This window comes from Alosa alosa, chromosome 12 (genome assembly GCF_017589495.1).
Source record: "Alosa alosa isolate M-15738 ecotype Scorff River chromosome 12, AALO_Geno_1.1, whole genome shotgun sequence".
NCBI lineage: Eukaryota > Metazoa > Chordata > Actinopteri > Clupeiformes > Clupeidae > Alosa > Alosa alosa.
The window spans coordinates 29,202,563-29,222,562 of NC_063200.1; the positions used below are offsets into that span (position 1 = coordinate 29,202,563).

At 42.8% G+C, this 20,000-nt stretch overlaps 1 protein-coding gene across 3 annotated transcripts in view; it reads left to right on the top strand.

Moving 5' to 3' along the window:
* olfm1b (olfactomedin 1b) overlaps positions 1 to 20,000 on the top strand; it is a 29,034-nt gene that overhangs the window by 594 nt on the left and 8,440 nt on the right. For 2 of the 3 annotated variants that reach the window (XM_048258948.1, XM_048258949.1), the window contains exons 1-4: positions 8,423 to 9,332; positions 11,364 to 11,513; positions 12,661 to 12,816; positions 14,565 to 14,784. In XM_048258948.1, coding sequence (XP_048114905.1) covers positions 9,183 to 9,332; positions 11,364 to 11,513; positions 12,661 to 12,816; positions 14,565 to 14,784 — 676 coding nt within the window. In that variant the 5' untranslated portion in view covers positions 8,423 to 9,182. Of the gene's footprint in view, positions 1 to 8,422; positions 9,333 to 11,363; positions 11,514 to 12,660; positions 12,817 to 14,564; positions 14,785 to 20,000 lie in introns of those variants that run through there. The other variant, XM_048258950.1, reaches the window with a different exon arrangement.

Consider the following 20,000-nt stretch of genomic DNA (forward strand, 5'->3'; position numbering starts at 1 on the left):
GCGTTTAAACAGATTAACGGTGGGGATTACACGCCGATGAGGTGGATAGCTCTAGGATGTGCATGGCGGTCTAGAGAGCGGCTGCCCCACCACTTCAACCGCAAAGATTGTCAAACCCCAGCAACTACAGGCTCGCGTAATGGGAACACTGCCCACTTCATGCTTAATGTTATTAAAATACGTTAGGGTTGTTCAAGTGCTGTCCAAAACAAAGTGCTATTATACTTGGCCTGCAGTTAATGTTTGATTAACTGAGCGTAACATATCCCAAAGTGCTGTTGTCAGACGTTTATCTTCCACACATTTCCTTATTTTGATTCCTGAAAAGTACTGAGACATTGCATTGTCCTACCGTCTGCGTCCTCCTACAAAAACTGTTTAGGGGAGTGTGCCTATAGGATGCTTACTGACTAATATTCCCTATCACAATCACGTATGATCCGCTCATAGGGCTAGACTCTGTGCCATTCCGTTAGAAGTAAATCTCAGTCGAGTGCGCTGAACATCAATTAAGCCTTTTGAATCTTTCACGCTTCTCCTGACGCTCTCGGGATTTAGGGTGTGTTTTATTGAACTTGCTGCGAAATAGATCCGTCCAGCAGAAACTCAGTGAAAACTTGACTTATCATTGGTCATTCAGCTTGTCGTAGAGACTCTGCGGAACAGGTGAATAATTTTGGGCACAGTATATGGTGATAGGCAAAACATGCAAATGATTCAGGCCTATGAAACCCACGGTTTGTACTTTTCCAACAGTTTTAGTTCCAGTTGACAACCAGGGCGCTTGAGTAGGCTAGAAACTCAAATAGGCTATGTATCACTCTAAAGAGTACACCACGTCGGCCTGTGTGGTGTTCAAATGCAGATTGCAGATAATTAATTTAACTACATATTAAACAAGTGATGCTATGTTGGTAAGTACTGTATGTTGCGACAGTTAGCAGCAGGGCACGCCGAATTAATTAATTAATCAATTATCATAATGTCTAGGCCCCGTGTGTTGTGGTTGCTATCAGAGACGTACCTCATTAAATCCTTCTGAACACTTGTGTGCCGTGGCGCGCGCCGTGATACGCACACGGGAAATGCACTTGGGCGATATTAGGATTTAATGCTGCTTTCATCAAAGGCACCAGACGCGTTTGATAACTGTTTCATAACCATCCAATCAGAAAGGAGTGACAGAAAGAGATGAAAATGTGTTTACTGTCGAAAGAATCGGGTGAAATGAAAAGGAGAGTTTATGTTAATTAAACGACACTTTTTGTAAATAACAGATGTAGCACCTGTAGGCTTTACAAAGATCTCTGAAATGTCTGAAAACACTAATTATCCATTACAGAAGCTTACTACAGTTACTGTTTTCATTGAAACCATTCAATCAGCTGGCCCCCTTAGATACACAACAGTTTAGCAGGCCTATGAGTGACCTCAATTACTTTGTGACTCAGAGTTGCTGACATTTATAGATCACAGTTGTTCACATACCTAGACACTTAACTGATGTACATTCAATGTTAATGTCCAGTCATGATTACTAACTTTTGGAATATGTATAAATACCAATTGTACTCTTTTTTACATGATCAAAACAGAACAAGCCAGGAAAAAGAAAGCCAGTGTTAAATGCATTATATAGAACAAAGACTGGTAATGCTCAAAACACTAATTTTTCAGATTAATTTCCCTCAGCTATTGCCTGGAGTGCTTTCCCAATGCACAATTAAATAATTAATGACACTTTGCAACCTAATTGATTTTGTTTGCCCACATCACCCCTGGTATAATATGTTTGGCGGGAACATTATGTGACCTCAGGTCAAATGCACTTGATATCATACCACTAAATATCTGACCACCTCTCCACCATAGTACCTTCTCATCACCACTGCTTTTACGCTAACAGCCCTCAGCGGCCATTATGGTTCACTCCTCTCCTCTCCTGTCCTGTCTTCATTTTACCTCCCCACTTCTCTCTCTCTTATATCAGTTGTTTTTCTTTTCACGTTCCACTCCCCTACTCTCTGTCAGCGGTTCCCCGTCCTCCGCAGGCCAAATCCTCCCCCCTCCATTCCAGAGCATTAGGTTTTACCTCTGTCCTATTTCCTGCCCCCTTCCAGCTATCTGATCTTTGAACTTCTAGCCTGAGACAAAAGGCTTGATGTCAGACACCAAACAGGACGAGGACCACAATAGCGTCGTTAGAATGTTTATTTTTTGGGGGTTTTTTCAGGGGTTCGGGAGTTCAAAGTCTGCGTGTGTGTGTGTTCCCCAATAGCCGAGCAGCAATCTGGATGATCAGTCCTGGGAAACACACACCAACAACAATTGAAAGCGAAGCAGCAGTACAGTCAAGGGGCTAGGCTGTAAATCCAAGATTACGGGGCTGGAGATCCCCGGGTCTGGGTTCCAGGAGCATTAGGTTTTTTCAACCAGGTAACTGTCCGGGTTTTCCTGACAAGTGTGGACCCCTATCGGGCATGATATGGTGAATCAGTGCAACTTGAACTTGAGGCAGAAGCAGAGCAGGAACAGGTGGAGGCATCAGACTTTAATCAGGCGTGTTGAGAGAGCTCATGCTTTTAAATACAGTCATTGCCTATAAAAGCAGTACACTTACACACATACACACAAGGTTATTATTATGGTATTGGAAAACCTCACAGACTCATTTGAAAGTCATTACTGCATCACCCACTCTCTCATTCATATGCGTGTTCCAATACCCAACTTAAATCATTGCCTCATCTGCAGATTTTCAGTTCACTTCATATGGTAATATTTTGCATCTTTCACGAGACCAGTCTGGATCTCAGTATTGTCTCCATTTGTAGTCTTTGGCCAGAAACAGAGCGCAATTAGTGCACTACATTTCCCAGAGATGCTTGATTCCTCTTGAATACCATGGCATCTACCATCTGCACTCTATATACAGAAGGGCATTTAATTAGAGACCTGCATTACTCTGAGGTCTGTGGTGGAGGAGATGTCACATTGAATGAGTGAAACCAGGTTGAACTATGTGGTCGTGTTTATTCAGTTTGAACAGAGAGAAACAGCTGTTCAACACTGCAAAGCTCTTGTGAACAATGTAATGCACATCTGTCCAACACACACACACACACACACACACAGACACACAGAGAGAGAGAGAGAGAGAGAGACACACACACAAAAAGTCAATGAATGTCAGTATATATTTTTATATATTTCAGATGGCCTCCACTACCTTCACAGGCACAAGCATGTATGCATCCTTGTGATGTGTTTTATTTGCTCCTGTGTGTGGAGGAGAAGGTGCTTAAACGAAAGGGCAAAACTCTGGGAACATTTTCAAAGACAAAAAAGAAAAGAGAGTATCATTGAGGTTGTCAGTGTGTGTGTGTGTGTGTGTGTGTTGTGTGTGTGTTGTGTGTGTGTTTGAGTGAGGGTTTTAAAGAAAGGATGTGTTTGCTATGCAAATTGCAGCAGCAATCAATCCCATTCTGCAGGAGAGAGAGACAGGCCTGCGGTCATCTGATTGACTGCCCAAGCTTTATTTATTTTACCCAAGAGAGAGCGAGAGAGATCGGGAGAGCGAGAGAGTCTGTGTCAAAAAAGGATATAGGAAGGAAGTTAAGTAGTTTACCTTCCAAAAACAGAGATATGTGTAACTTTGGCAAAACCGCAGATATTTCTCTTGCTTGTCTCATTGTTTTTACTTAACATACATTTAGAACCTCAATGCCATATTTCGTTAAAGCTTTATGAGTACCATGTATTGCAATTCCTCCTGAAGGACAAATTGTTTTGTTTAAGCTTTAGCAAACCTCATTTTCAAATAGGATGACCACCATACATCAAACAAAATAGCAATTGAAAAATGGCATACTCAGACAGAGCCCCCTAGTCTGTGTGCACATTAATATTAAAAGTTGTTTTGAATATTGAATATTGTCAACCTGAGGTCAAACAATGACAGATTTACAGATTCATGGGTAGTCAGTCTTCTCTTATGCCCTCTCTATAGTTACATACATTATAAGTTAATTAAATATGTGGGGAAAACGTAAATCAAAAGTGCTGAAAATGTCAAGCACACAGTTATCTTTATTAAGGGTATATTTGGGAATTGCCATTTATTGTAATACTGTGAAGTGATTCTCTTTCACGATCATTGAGATATACAGCAATGGCATAGAGTAATAGCACAGCTCAATAGACTTGCTGAATAGGGCCCAGTTTCCTAATATGAATCTGCTTTTGCTCGGTTTCCCTGCTAAAGCTTAGTGAGTGTTGTAACACCTGACTCGCCAGATGAATTTCGTTCCGCCTAGCTCTACAGTGTTGCTTCAGAAGGCTGGGCCTAATAAAAAAATGCTTGCATATGATTGGATAAGCCACTTGTCCGTCATCTATTGACGTGCTTCTTCAACCACTCACATCGAAGCCAACCCGTGACACTGATAACAGTCTCACAGTCGCTTCTACGCTATGTCACATCTATGAAACTCCCGCCCTGCATCCTGATTGGCTCAACCATACAATCTCGTGCTGAAATCACTCTCAATGGAAGAGGTCCCAGATGGATGTGAGTGAAGCTAGGCGGAGCTAAGCGGAACGAAATTCATCTGGCGAGAGTCAGGTTGGTAACAAGTGGTCTACACTCTTAAAACTAATGTGTTGAAAACAACACAGCTTGCGTTGTTTTTAACACATCTCTGTGTCCAGATAGGGACATAACCGTTTTGTTGTTTCCTTTTTTATTTGTGACACAATATGCGTTGAAAATAACACAACTTTTGTTGAAAACAATACAAATTGCGTTGTTTTTTACTGTAACACATCTCTGTGTCCAGATAGAGACAACACATTAGTTTTGTCTCTAGAGTGTAATGGACAACGTCATTTAATATTTTTAGATGTTTCATAAATATGCTCATAGCATGAATGTACATGCATTGCTCTGCAGTACTATGTAAGGGGTGATTTTGGGTGACATCACAGCACAAGTACTTTTTGAACTTCATAGAACCTAAATAAGTGATTATAGATGATTTGTAACCCGTAACAAATTCAAATCAAATTTGTCAAATTCAGCAAATAACACCTCACGTTTCGCAAGCTGTCCATTTTCTGACTACCTTGTAAAAAATGGTCTTTGTACACAGCCCTGACTCTGTGAACTGGAAACAAAGTGAAGCCTGTCCCCCACAGTATAACAAAACATTGTGTGGAGTTTCTCGGGGAGCACTGATGGGAGTGATGAGCTCCCTTTCTTATGTGTTTTGTTTGGTGTTTGGTTCAAATAGTGTAAGTCGCTTTGGAGAAAAGCATTGGTTACACTTTACTTGACAGTATTGACATAAGAGTGACATGACAGTCATAAACAAGTCATAAACTTTTATGACATAACACTTCTGATATTAAGTGACATTCGGTTTTTGTCAAATTAGGATTAGGATTAGGATTAGAGTTAGGGTTAGGGTTAGGGTTAGGGTTGGGATTAGGGTTAGAGTTAGGGTTAGGGTTAGGGTTAGGGTTAGAGTTAGGGTTCATGTGTCATGACAGTGGCATATGTTCATGATAGTGTCATGTCACTCTTATGTCAATACTCTCAAGTAAAGTGTTTACGAAAGCATCTGCTAAGAAACATAAATATGAACATCTACAAACGCAACGTCACTGAGCATTGCTTACGGTCTCTTTGAAGCCAAAAAAAAAAAACATGATTGACATCTGCATAAACAATAAACCAGCATAGACACACAGACATAGACATTTTCATATTTGTGTTTCATGATGTGTGAACTTATAAGTCTTAGCCTACTCAAGACTTCCAAAATAATGCTTGATCTTTGCTACTTGTGAGTATCTGACAGTGTTTGGTATGCTGCCTAGTGCCTACACTAGAGTGTTTTAGGGTGTCATTGAAGAAAAATTTTAAAGATGAGGAAGAGGTTGAGTAAGAGAGTGAAGAAATGGGTAAATAATATAGGCCTATCATTTTGACACAGAACAAGTCTTGCAGGCTAGGCCTAATATTTGGTAAGACATAGATGCTACTTTTTGTATCAAAATGCTTTGTGAATTAGCTTACTATTTTGAAAATAATCAGGAGCCCTATAATTAAGATTAACACACCTATTAGTTTTAGGAGTTTCTCCCAAATACACCAATTTAGAGCTACTTTTAGCCTTAAGATTCTTTGTGAATGATTTGTAAATGACAACAAGGAAACACAATTCTCTCAGATACTGTACATGTATATTCAATTAATTAAACATGATTGGGTGCTGAATAGTAAGTTTCAACATTGCCATCATAGGGACTGGAAAAACCTTTTGGATTTCCCTAAAAAACTCCTCCTCGACAGAGTGAGGTTAACTCTTCCACATCAGTTGACTTGGCAGCCACATAGCAATGAGAGTATTTCTAAACACACTTTGTCATACAGCTGACTATTTATGATTCTACAAACAGTCAATCACTGGGACCATTACGGAGAACAGAAAGAATGACATGGTAATCCAAACAGACAGGTAATATTGCCAGTCAGAGGAGCTAGACAGAGAAGAAGGGCATGTGGGCAGACAGAATCATGGTGGGCAGACGTGGAGAAAGACCTATATTGACTGTCAGGTAAAGGAAGATGGGGCTGTTTAAGGCTTTTAGATGGGGGTCATCAGAGTGATGGGCAGACAGATGAAAAAGTCAGCAAGTGAATCAGGTCACCTGGAAGAGATGCCAAAAACGACATAAACATGAACTGTTTATTGTATTCTTATATTATATTATTGTTTCTTACATTTCCCAACAGTTAAATAGCAAACGTCTTGCCTGATAACACGGGGGAAAATCTGGAAGTATGCACATTGCACATGTAATTTTTTTATTAGACCAGTCAGCTCTCATAATGTGAATTAAAGGGCCATACATTTAGCTTCCCCTCGATTGTATTGTGTATAATATCCTGCCCTTTAATTAGCTCCGGATGTGTACAATTGTTAGTCTAATAAAACTGAAAAATGCAAAAAAAAAAAAAAATAGAATATGGCGTTTTGAGGCATAGGGTGTAGTTGCATTTTTTCATTTATTGGGGCGTGTAGGCTAGGCTACTATTCCTGTACCGGTCCGACTGTTCAGTGTTCATGGGCAAGAACCACACAGCACGTTTTCATATCATTAAACTATCGCACTCTCTTTCCCTCAGACAAACTCAACAAGCATGCTCAAAGACGCAGATATGTCGACAGGAAGAGAAACTCCTGTGGAGAACGCCTGTGTGCGTGACCTACTTGGTTTCTTATTTTTCTGTGTAATATTTTATTCAACAGCAGAAGACGCTTGAAGCGACAGGAGGTAGCGTCTTGTTTTTTCCAGTTTACAAACGAAAACGTCCCCTATATATCTAGGAATAGTCGGAGGCATGCTCAATCTGTTTGATCTACAAATAAACGGAGATATTACAATTTTGTAGGATATGGCCCTCAGATTCACATAAAGCGTTATTTAAACAAGGATTTAACCTAAAGAAATATATAACACTTGATTCCATAACATCCCAAAACTGTGTTGTTATATATTATGTAGCAGATAGAAAGCTGCAAAAATGTGGCAGGTTACCATGTTGCAAAATATTTTTTGTCGAACAAGTTCAAATATGTTGCTCTCAACTTGTGAATTGTTACATTGCATAATGGATTTGCGTTTGCACCTCACATTGTTGTCCTATCACCCCGTAAGTTTGATGTAGTATTTTTTACACGCAACGTGTGAGCATGTGCTCATAAAATGAAGCATAGATGTTGCACCACGCCCCCTTCCTAGCAATTCTACCCCATGATTTCGTTAGCGCAGCACTCTGATAAAATGGCGTTTTATCGGCGGTTTCCACTTCGTAGCGTTTTACTGCACAGCCCTGGCAATAACTGGTAGTGCAGCGGGCAAAGGCTTAAACCATGTTCCCCTAATTAGTCAGGTAGTCAGGTGTTGCTGCTATCCCACTATCGCATAATCGCAGTCCAATTGCATCATACAGTATATGCCTTGAGTTCTGACTCGAACAGTACCACTAGTTTCAACCGGATGGCGCTGTTGTCCTATTAACGCGCGATGTTCTTGTTGTCCTGGGCTTCAACTGTGCGTATACCCGGCGCGCCAGTGCCAAGCGCACCCCGGGAGCTTTGAAATCAGAGTGTTTTTTCGATTCGATTAAGCTATTCTGTAACACCGAGTGTGCTCTGACATGAATGCATCTTCATCTCACAGATAAGAAAATATGTGATAAATGATCGCAATTTGTACTTTGATGTGCCCCCCCCCCCCCCCCTCTCTGTCCCACGTTTGTCATTGACTGTGTTTTGCTAGACAAACAGAAGCAAAGCCTCTATTAAATCATAATGGGGTTTAATTTTGTTGGGTCCATCATTAAATTAACATCAAGTGAGTTATTCCTGGAGACCAACAGACCGCTAGCCACGGGGAGCACAGGAAAAATGTCACCTGCGAAGGTATAATTAAGAGCTCGAGCCTCTGACCACGCCAAGTGCTCGACCTTCGCCGAACGGCGCGTCTGCCGTTCTCCCGGGAGCACGTAGGGGGGCAAACGCCCTGTTTGGAGTATTTGTTAGGGCAGTGAGGCAAACTGGCGCGCGTGAGGGGGGGGTCCGACAGTGTGATGCGCAGATAGGGGCGGTAGTCTCCCATGCAGACATAACCTGACATCACATCGCGCGCACACCCGCTTATATAGACCCTGCGTGACGCTACCCTCTCACTTATCTATCGTAAGCTCGAGCTGTCCGTGTGCACTCTTTGCCATCTAGTTACGGAGTGCGTGCCGCACAAGAGCAGTGACTGAGGGCGTCAACGGAAGAAAAATTAAGAGCAGAAAGGGGTTTGAGGGTCACTCGTTTGTCGAAGAACCTTGGAAACTGAAGACTTGCTGTCATTGTTGCCGCTCATCTTACCTTGACTTTTTTTTATCGCCTTTGATATTCGCCTCGATCAATCGGGAACCCCTCTAAACCCCTCTATCTGCCGGACAGAAATGCGAGAGGAGAGCGTACAAGAGCCGGAGAGAGTGCAGGAGATAATGCATCAGGCTGCTCCAGACACCGGAGCTTATCCCCCCTTCCCCCTGCTAGATTGTGTGGAATGAAGGTTTCAAGTTGGTAAAGCATAGCGCAGAATTAGAGATCATGTCGGTGCCTTTGCTGAAGATCGGAGTGGTGCTCAGCACTATGGCAATGATCACCAACTGGATGTCCCAGACGCTGCCCTCACTAGTGGGGCTCAATACCACCAAGCTCACCGCTGCGCAGGGAGGCTACCCGGACAGGAGTACTGGAGTAAGTGCGTCAAGGTTTAACTATTTATTCATAGGATGCTGGCACACATGGGTCAGGTTTCCGTAGCTCGTAACTCTTTTACTACTTTATGTGTGTATGAATGGACATGGACACATTTGCTGCATGTGCAGTCGATTTGTGTCCAATGCATATGATCTGTCCAGAATGAATACCAGCAGAGAGGTCGGTCTTATCTCGCTGAGCGTAACGTGATCTTGTGATAGTTCCCTGAACAGTCATCGGTAGTGGCTTACGGTGTTCTTTTCGGTAGAGGCGGGTTACGAATCAGGAAGAATGGGGGGCACATTGCCAGGTTTCGCATTGAGAATGAAAAAAATGCCTTGACAGAGCTTTTTTGAAAAGCTACGCGTCACTCCGCTTTATGAATGAAATGACATTCCTTGGAAGCAATATATTTTTAAGTCAAAATGAAGGTCACTATTATGCGAAACGAAATTATATTCCTCCGCCGCCGCTGCATTAGAGGTTCCATACGAGCATTCAGTGCAGTATGGAATCGCAACAGGACAAAGGACATAAGGCATTCAATTAAGTTGTGAACGGTGGTGGATATAGTTGTTTTTCACCAAATCCTGAATTTAGAATCTTATGTTTGGCAAGACTCGTAATTTAAATAGTTCAAGGCAAACTGCAAAAAGACACACAATTAGTTGAATTCATTATCTATCGTCAGATTTATAACACATGGAAGGTAGATATTTATTTATTCCGGTAATCTTGGTAATTGGATCCCTGGTGGGTAAGGTCTATTTCCACTCATAAATCAGCTCCCTCCCACCTATGGATGCTCGCACACCCAGTTAAAGAGGAGCAAGTTCACCGCTCTATAATTGCGCTGGTTTGCACAAGGTTCACCCCTCTGTCCGGCACTGTAATCTGCTACGAGGATAGTCATGACTATTGTGTAACACCCCCTCCCACTCCCGCACTCAACCCACCCCAATCCCACGTACACATGCTCAGTGCATATGCTTTTATTAATGTTTATACACAAATGTGAGTGGAGACCATTTATAACCTACACGTCAAATGCAGTCTTATTTATTCACCTGCACAGAACTCGCCCAGCACTTCTTTATTAACGAATAGTAACATGAAACAAGTTATTTAGCTGTTGAAGTGGTAGCCTACATAACTGACACATTGGTGGTTTATACTCTACATTTTCACCACATTCAGATAAACAGTGGAATATTTGGGAAGAGTTTCTGAATATGTCTCCCACCTCACAACGTCCTTGCCACCCGTTGTTGCAAATGGAGCCTAGAATCAAAGCCCACATGCACTCTCTGTATTAGTAGTACATTAATATTTTTAGCTCATGACCTGTCGTCTCTAGCTGTAGCCTCATGTCAGTGCAATTTCCTCTCTCAACCTGTAACTTAATATCTGTGAGTATAATTAATGGCAATGATAGTGTTTTTTTTTATTGGCCATGGAGAGATGAAGCTCCAGGAGGCTGGGTTGTGTGTACCATAAAATGGCTCTGAAGTTCTAATGGTTGTGATTAAACTCTGATTAGGTGTATTTCAAGGGGGAGGAGTGAAGGGGCGGGGCCTAACATTTTCATGTCCAGATGGAGCTTTGGCTAATCTTCCATTGCTGTGTGTGTGTGTGTTTGCAAGTTGTTATGTAAGTCATTTAGAAACACACATTAGTGTATTTGGGTTATGCAGGTCTTTTGGGGACAAAAAGGGCAATATATTGTCCCATTACATATATCTGATGGGGATGCTGTGATGTGATGCTTCTGTAACAAGAATGTGATTGTTTCAATGCATCTAGGTAATCGCTCCACTACACTTCTTTTTTCCCTTTCATCCTTTCTTCTGATCTTTCGTTCTTATTTCATCTCTCATCTCCCCTCACTCCTCTCACCACTCCCCGTCTCTCTTCATCACCGTATCTCTCTGCAAATCTCTCTCCCTATCCCTCTCTCCTCTCTCGTTCTTTCTTTCTTTCTTTCTTTCTTTCTTTCTCTCTCTCACTCCCGCTGTCTGTCTGTCTCAGGTGTTGCCAGCAAACCCGGAGGAGTCCTGGCAGGTATACAGCTCGGCTCAGGACAGTGAGGGCAGGTGTGTGTGTACGGTGGTGGCTCCTCAGCAGACCATGTGCTCCCGAGACGCTCGCACCAAGCAGCTTCGCCAGCTCCTGGAGAAGGTAGCCATGGCAACGTGTGACCTCCCACCCCTCGCAAAGACGACAGGCACGCGAAAAGGGCAGACACAAAGGCTCGACACACACTATGTGCAGACACAGAAATGCGCACACAATCTTGATTTTTTTTTACCTCTCACTCAATCACTGTCTTCACCTTTTCAAGTTTTTCTCTCTCACTGCGCATCAATCACACACACACACACACACAAAACACACACACACACACAAGTGCACAAATCAACCTGGTTTAAACTGCCCCTTTGCCATTATTCCACCTGCAGTCCCCACAGCACCACCCTGAGTAGTCGTTACCATGACTACCAAATCAGCCCCCTACCAACTAACGACCTCTGACCCATGCTCACGGCATCTCTCACCTGAGGCCCACTTAACCATGCTATATGATCTCTTTCACACGCTATATGACATCACACGCACACACACACACACACATGCACGTGCACACACACACACACAGGAGAATCTGACTGTAATGAGCTCCCTTGAAAGAGGGTAGGGCATCTTGGGAAAACTATCAATCTTGCCAAAACAACACCATGATGTCAGAGGGATGCAAAGTAAGAAAGGAAGGGAGAGGCAGAGAGAAACAGAAAGAGAGAGAGAGAGAGAGAGAGAGAGAGAGAGAGAGATGACTCAGGGGGAGGGACAAAGTGAGGGCAGCAAAGAGATAAAGAGACAGAAAGTTAACTTGATTGTTTTATAGAGAGGGATCAGCATAATTTGTGCACAGGATTTGAATTTTAATAACTAATGAATAATGCAGCTCCATGTTCTTTTTAGTACTGTGTGCAGTAAGAACAGCAACGGGCCCTTAGAGAGAGGCCATGTCACTGCACAGTTTTCACAACACAGACACCCTCTCACGTGGTATTACTTATTTATAAGCTCAAAGAAATGATACCAAAATGTGTGTTTTACTTTTCTATTATGGCTCAGTATGTGGCATTATGTTAGCAGCATAGTTATTTCACATTACTTATTGTTTCAACAGCCACCCTTACCCCCTTATTCATAATTACAGTTCTTACAAACACGGTCTGTTAAGGTGTCATGTTATTGAATAGGCCATTACCAAATGAAAGGCAGAGCACAGACACTTAGTCTTGTGGTGTGTGTTTTGCTGCAGGTCCAGAACATGACGCAGTCCATCCAGGTCCTGGACCAGCGGACGCAGAGGGACCTGCAGTATGTGGTGAAGATGGAGGACCAGCTCCGAGGCCTAGAGACCAAGTTCAGACAAGTGGAGGAGAACCACAAGCAGAACATCGCCAAGCAATACAAGGTACACACACACACACACACACACACACACACACACACACACACACACACACACATACACACACACACATATTGATTATTGATGTTACACACGTATATGTCATGCTCACTGACACTTATATCAGTCTCATGCATATGTGCATGCATGCCCCCAAATGCCCAAATTATCATGTTCTACACATCTACTGGCTAAATGTCACCTCAGCCATTGCAGCAAGGCCTAATCCATGCTATATGCTCTATACAATCCACTCTATACTGCCTCTGCATTGCAATGCTGATACATTTATATTCATTCCAGACACACACAAATACACCCCTTTCATCAGTGCAAATGTGTCTCGCAGCACAGGCAATGATGCAGACGCTGAGTGGGTTTTTACCAGACGTTGAGTGAGTTTTTACCAGACGTTGCATCATTGAGCAGACAGCACAACTGTGGGAGTACAGTAGACGCAGATCCACTTTTACACATCTCAGTGATGAGGGGGTCCCCATAGCAACAACCCCCACCCCCCCCCCCACGCACACACACACACACACACACACACACACACACACACACACACACACACACACACACACACACACACACACATAAACACACTATTCAAGCTGAGAACATCCCATTGCATGGTCACTATGGTGCATGCTGAATTTTTCTTAATGTGTTATTGTGAAGCTACATGTGTATGTGTGAGTGTATGTGGATGTGTGTGTGTGTGTGTGTGTGTGTGTGTGTGTGTGTGTGTGTGTAGTGAGAGAGAGTGTCTGCATGCGTGTGCTAGACAGGTTAGTAAGTTAGACCATGTGACGAGTGTGGTTTTCTTGCTTGCAGGGCTAACTTAAAGAGTGATATAGGAGAGCCAGAGGACAGAGAAGAGGCAGGTCTTAGCCATGATTGGCTGAAGTGGCTGTCAGTCGTGCTGAATATTTCACTATTTCTGATATTCGATAAGACACCATTATAGAAACACCCTCCCTGTCCCCCTACTGAACAACCAGTCACATCCCTTCCTGCATGCAAGTTGTCAGGCTTTTTAAGTTCCATTATTATTATTATTATTATTATTATTATTATTATTATTGCTGTTGGTTTACCCTTTGTTTTGTCTATGCATATTTGGTTACCTCTATTAAGTACTTCTATATGATATAAATATATAATTCTCCATTTTAAAAGTTGACCTAAGCGAAAAACCACTTTGTTGTGTGTGACATGTACCAGCATGTAACCCGTAAGATGTTGCATTTTAAACGATGATGACCAATAAAAAAGCTTTCCCAAAAATCCGCTGAGTGTGCTGGAGAGTGTGTCCTCGCCAAATGGAGAACGACTGCCGGCGTTGGGATCCTGTGGTTTGCCTCACACTCACACACACACACACACACACACACACACACACACACACACACACACACACACACACACACAGACACACACACATTCACTCAGGGATACACACGTTCGTAACAACATGTAAGTCACAGTGAATGTCACCTTACCACACAGGAGCTGGCGGTTATTGACTCGAGGTGTCCAGGCTAGGCAAAGGTAGCGGTAGAGTAGTCAGGGTGCTAGGCCCAGATAGCATGCCTCCATTTTTCTTTTCTCCTTTTTGTTTTGTTTTTTGGTCGATTGCTTCTCCTTTGGGGAGAGGGGAGGGGGGGGGGTTTTGGTTGGGGATGTTTGACCACGACTATCACCTGAGTCGACTTCTGTGTATTCTTTAACTCCCCCCCTGACAGGCCATAAAGGCGAAAATGGCGGAGCTTAGGCCTCTGATACCGGTGTTGGAGGAGTACAAGGCGGATGCCAAATTGGTTTTGCAGTTTAAGGAGGAGGTGCAGAACCTGACGGCAGTTCTGAACGAGCTGCAGCAGGAGCTGGGTGCCTATGACTACGACGAGCTGCACACCCGAGTCAATAACCTAGAGGAGAGGCTGCGAGCCTGCATGCAGAAATTAGGTAGGATCAGAGAGCGAACCGTACACCGCCCACTGCCCACACACACACACACAGACACACACACACACGCTTATGCTCTACACACACACAACCACATATGGATCTGCAACTTAGGTTACAATTAGTTAGTAGATATCAGTGAATATGTAGGGACTGCTCTCACAATCTTATGGTCAAATAAGTGCACTGATGTGTTTGATATGGACAGTGGATGTATTTCTGCAAAACAGAGGCAAACCACACATGCATATACATACTCATATAGGCACTGTTGATATTATACTGCATGTTGATTCTCTACTGAGTACACACTGAATGTAAAAAATATACTGTACAAACTGTACTAACAGAACAAAGTTGGTCCAATTTTGTATGGTTACTGTAGTCTGATGGGAATCTGACGGGTCCAGTCTCTGCATAAAGCAATGAATTTGTCTTGACTTTCTAAGCCTAAAGTTATACATACTGTGGAGAAGAGAAACCAGGAGTAGCTAAAGACCAATCACAAAATGGCATCTGCAACAAACAACACACACCTCACACTCACTCAGACACACACACACACACACACACACACACACACACACACACTCTGACAAAATTATGCTCTCTTCTTTACTCTCCTTCTCTATCTCACTCACTCTCTCTCCCTCTCTCTCTCTCTGTCACACAAACACACACACACACACACACACACACACATATCACATTTCATTCTAAATGATGTCCACCTTCCCACGGTGAACTGTAATATACAACAGTAATATTTATCCTTATGACACTAAGAGGTGCTCCATCTCCCCGTTTGTTATAATGCCAAAATGAATGCATGCACAAGCATTACTGAGTGCCAGCGCCAGACTGCAACTCCAGAACATTCCATCAACCTCCAGGTAACGTTCACCAAAGGTTCTGAGAGATCAGGCACAGAGCCCAGTTCTTACAGGGTAGGTGATGCTGTGGGGTATAGATGTCTGTTTTGATTAAAATCAATCAAGCCAGTAGTAAGCAATTTGAAATTCTAATTGCTCGCCAGCTGAATTTATATTCTTGTTTACACTGCTTTTTAAACTGATGCTATAATCCAAATCTGCTCAAAAATGAGACTGAGCAACAGATGTGAGTTCAGGCACCCTAATGAAAGGAGAATTGGCAGATGATCACAAATGCATACAGCATATGGAGAGAGAAAAACGACTTGATGAAATGCAAGAACATGAGAGCTTTTTCACACATACATAATTAATCAGTGATTATGTATTAAGTAAATAGGGCAGGTAAAACGAATGAGGTATTTACTGTATGTTATTCCACTGTGAGGACTAGTGTTCGACTATGATTTGGCAAACATTGGCAAACATAGGGCCCCTTTTTGATGATCTAAAATGCGTTGTCTGAAACACAAATATACTTAGGGTGTGTCTAAGTCCACGTTTGCAAATTTGATGGTGGAATAAATTATTAGATGCCAGGCACATGGTTCAAAAGGGCTGTACTTGCATTGCTTAATTTTGGGACCCCTTTACCATAAGAGCTAGGAGCTCTAACATCTTGGAATGTTGCTGTTATGATGACAAGTGAATGTCTGCAGAAGGAATCTTTACACACACGACCAACTATGCAACAGCAGGATTCCACCAAAATTTGCTTTGCTGAAGCAGGTGTGTGTGTGTGATAAGCAGAGTATACACATATTCTGTACTCACCTAAACATATGGAGCTCATAGGCTACAATAGAACAAACCCCAATACAATTTGGGGAAAATTCTAAGGACATTCAGCCAAACACACAAGCACAATGCTAGAGTTCTTGATAATGCACTCTCAAAATACTTACTTAAGACCAGGATTTTTTTTTAGTCAGTGGCTTAATCATTTTCAGTGGCGTCAAAATAGCAATGTGCAATCAATGGGCCAGACCACTTTTTTTTTTTCACTGACACACCCCTGGGTGCACAAGTTGATTTCTTATTTAGACAATGTACACGTCTGGGTAGAAGAAAATAACTGCATTGGTCACAAACTAGCAAAGACACATTGCATCCTATCTGGGGCTGTGATGCATCGGGCATGAAATAGAGCCCATGATTCCAATTTTAACAACAACAATGGCATTTCCTGTCTATCACACTCTCAAAATCAACAACACAACCTCAGTCTGTTCCATTAGTCCAAAGTCATACATGTTTGTGAGTGACACCGTCATTCCACCAAGCATAAAAAAAACAAGATTTTGGACGAGGGTGGAGACATACGCCAGATTTAAATTATGCAGCGCTTCTGACATGTGACAGGTGACAGGTTCAGAAGCCACATCACCCTTTCATTCACTGAAAGACAGTGGCTGCAGAGAGACAAACTGAGCATTTCGTGTTTACATCTTGCGTGTCAATTTAAGGGTCCTGCGCCAGGATTAGTGTCAACCTGATAGACAGCTTTGAAGAGAGGAGACCGTGTGTGACCAGGCAGCCCAGCCTCTCACTCGTCTCACCCTCTCTCCTTTTCTGTTTCCCCTCTGTCTCACTGTCTTTCTGATACATTTGGGGACACGCGCACACACGTACACACATACATACACACACACACACACACACACACACACACACACACACACACACACACACACACACACACACACACACACACACACACACACACACTAATCCATTTGAGAGCTCTCAGTAAGCTGGTTGACAGAGGCATAATGAGTTTCTACAAGATAAAAGACTTGGTGGATTCATTGCATTTTAGAGAGCATCTCTTTCAGACACACACTTTCCCTTGTTCTCTTTTTCTCTTTCTACTCTGCACACACAATCTCTCTCTCTTTCTCTATCTCTCTCTCTCACACACACACACACACACACACACACACACAAACACTTACACGTTCTTCTCTCAGTAACCTACTTTTCCCTACACCTCTTTTCTCTCTCTCCCTCTCTCTTTTTAGCAGTCTAGAGGGGTTGCCTGGAGTCTCTCTCAGGCAAGGAACCCCACTGCTTCAAAACTCATATCAATGCCTCTGAACTGCTTACACACACACACACACACACGCAGGCATGCACACACACACACACACACACACACACACACACACACACACACACACACACACACACACGCACACACACACACACACACACACAGAGGGAGAGGGCAAATGCTAGAAAGAGAGAGAGAGGCTTCAGAGCTAAGTAGTGCAGGGATTTTATGCATCGAAACCATTTAGGAGGTTGATGTTCAGCAGGGGCATATATCTCTAACCTGACCCTAGCCAGATGAATTTCGTTCCGCTATAGCTCCGCCTAGCTTCACTCACATCCATCTGGGACCTCTTCCATTGAGAGTGATTTCTGCAACCGACTTTATGGTTCAGCCAATCAGGATGCAGGGCGGCAGTTTCATAGATGTGACATAGCGTAGAAGCGACTGTGACACTGTTATTAGCGCCACCGGGTTGGCTTTGATGTGAGTGGTTGAAGTAGCACGTCAATAGATGACGGACAAGTGGCTTATTCAATCATATGCAAGCATTTTTTGATTAGGCCCAGCCTTCTGAAGCAACACTTCAATGGATCGGTTCCAGATGGATGAGTGGAGCTAGGCGGAGCGAAATTCATCTGGCTAGGGTCAGGTTAATATATCTCAGCAAGAGGACAGGAACGAGTGATGGAGGAGAAATCCTAACTGAGGAGTGATGGAAAGAGAGAAGAGGGTGATTGATGAAAGAAAATGTGAGGATAAAGCAACCTTGTGTGTAGTGTGAGCAGGGCTCCGAACCGGTTTGAAAACCGAAAACGAACGGAATTTTACGGAATTTTACGAGGAGCGGAAATGGAAACGAAAACAAAATGGTCTTCAACTGTTCCGGAACAGAAACGTTATTCTGAAATCCACAAAACTGGTTAATAACGTTTTTTTCATTCTCTATATATTTTATAAAATTTTACAAAAGCATATCCTTAGTGTTCTACTCGTTTGATTGTAGGCGAACAGCCTAGTAATTTGATTTCTGCAGTTCTGCAAAAAAAACGAATAAATGGACCTTTGGTCCAAATGTGTATTTTGTCTTGCTGTTGTAATGTAACCTATCCGTCTGCCACTTCGGATCTTAAGCCAGGTCGTAGCGTAGGCTACTGAAACTGATTTGGAAATTGTTTGTAGCCTATGCGTAATAGCCTATTTTGCCTGTCCACGCCTTGTCGTTTTAAAGTCGGGATTTGAAATGTTTGCACAATTATAGCCTATTCTATGTAGAAGAGTTAAACGGGAAATTTGAGGTAGGCCTTGTCAGCAACAGACAGGTTTCTTTATATACAGGGTTGGAATTATAGCGCAAGCCTTTGAAGATCTCCATATGGATAAAACTTAGGCTACAACCAGGGAAGGAGTTTAGCACGGATCCAGAAATATTTTTGATAAGAAATTATTTATAGGCATAGGTTAGGCCTACAGTAAGTCTGTAGGCTATGGGATGGATAGCCCATCTGAATGTTTTTGGATGCCGCCTGTGATTTATTATTTTTGGGCATAGCTACGGTATAGGCTAAATCAAGGGGAAATAATGAGTACGTCTATTCTAAGGTAAAGTCCACAAAAATAGACTTGATAGGCCCGCCAAACACTGCTGGAACTTTAAGAACGAACGATATTTTGCGTTCCGAACCGGTTCAGGACCGATATGTTGGTGGCGGAACGCATGCAAGAACGAAAACGTTAAACATAGGCCTACCTGAACCGTTCGGAACGGAACGTTTGAAAAATAATTTCGTTTTCAAGCCCTGAGTGTGAGGAAGAAGTGTGAAAGGGTGCAGGGATAAAACAAAAGACTGAAGCAGTGGATCAGATAGAGGAGATAAATCCGCCCACTCGCACGCACACAGTCGAGAGGAACAACGCTGCTTACAAATGGATCCCCATTTATTGTGCTCTTTGCATTGTCGAACACAAACGCAATCTACATCTCACAGGCAAATAATGCATCGCTGGTCAGGCACATACACACATTCAGAGACACATATACAGGCAAGCATTTATACACGCACACACACACACACACACACACACACACACAGAAACACATCAAACACGTCTCTCTCTCTCTCTCTCTCTCTCTCTCTCACACACACACACACACACACACACACACACACACACACACACACACACACAGGCATACACACAGGCATACCCAAAGATGCTCATACACACAC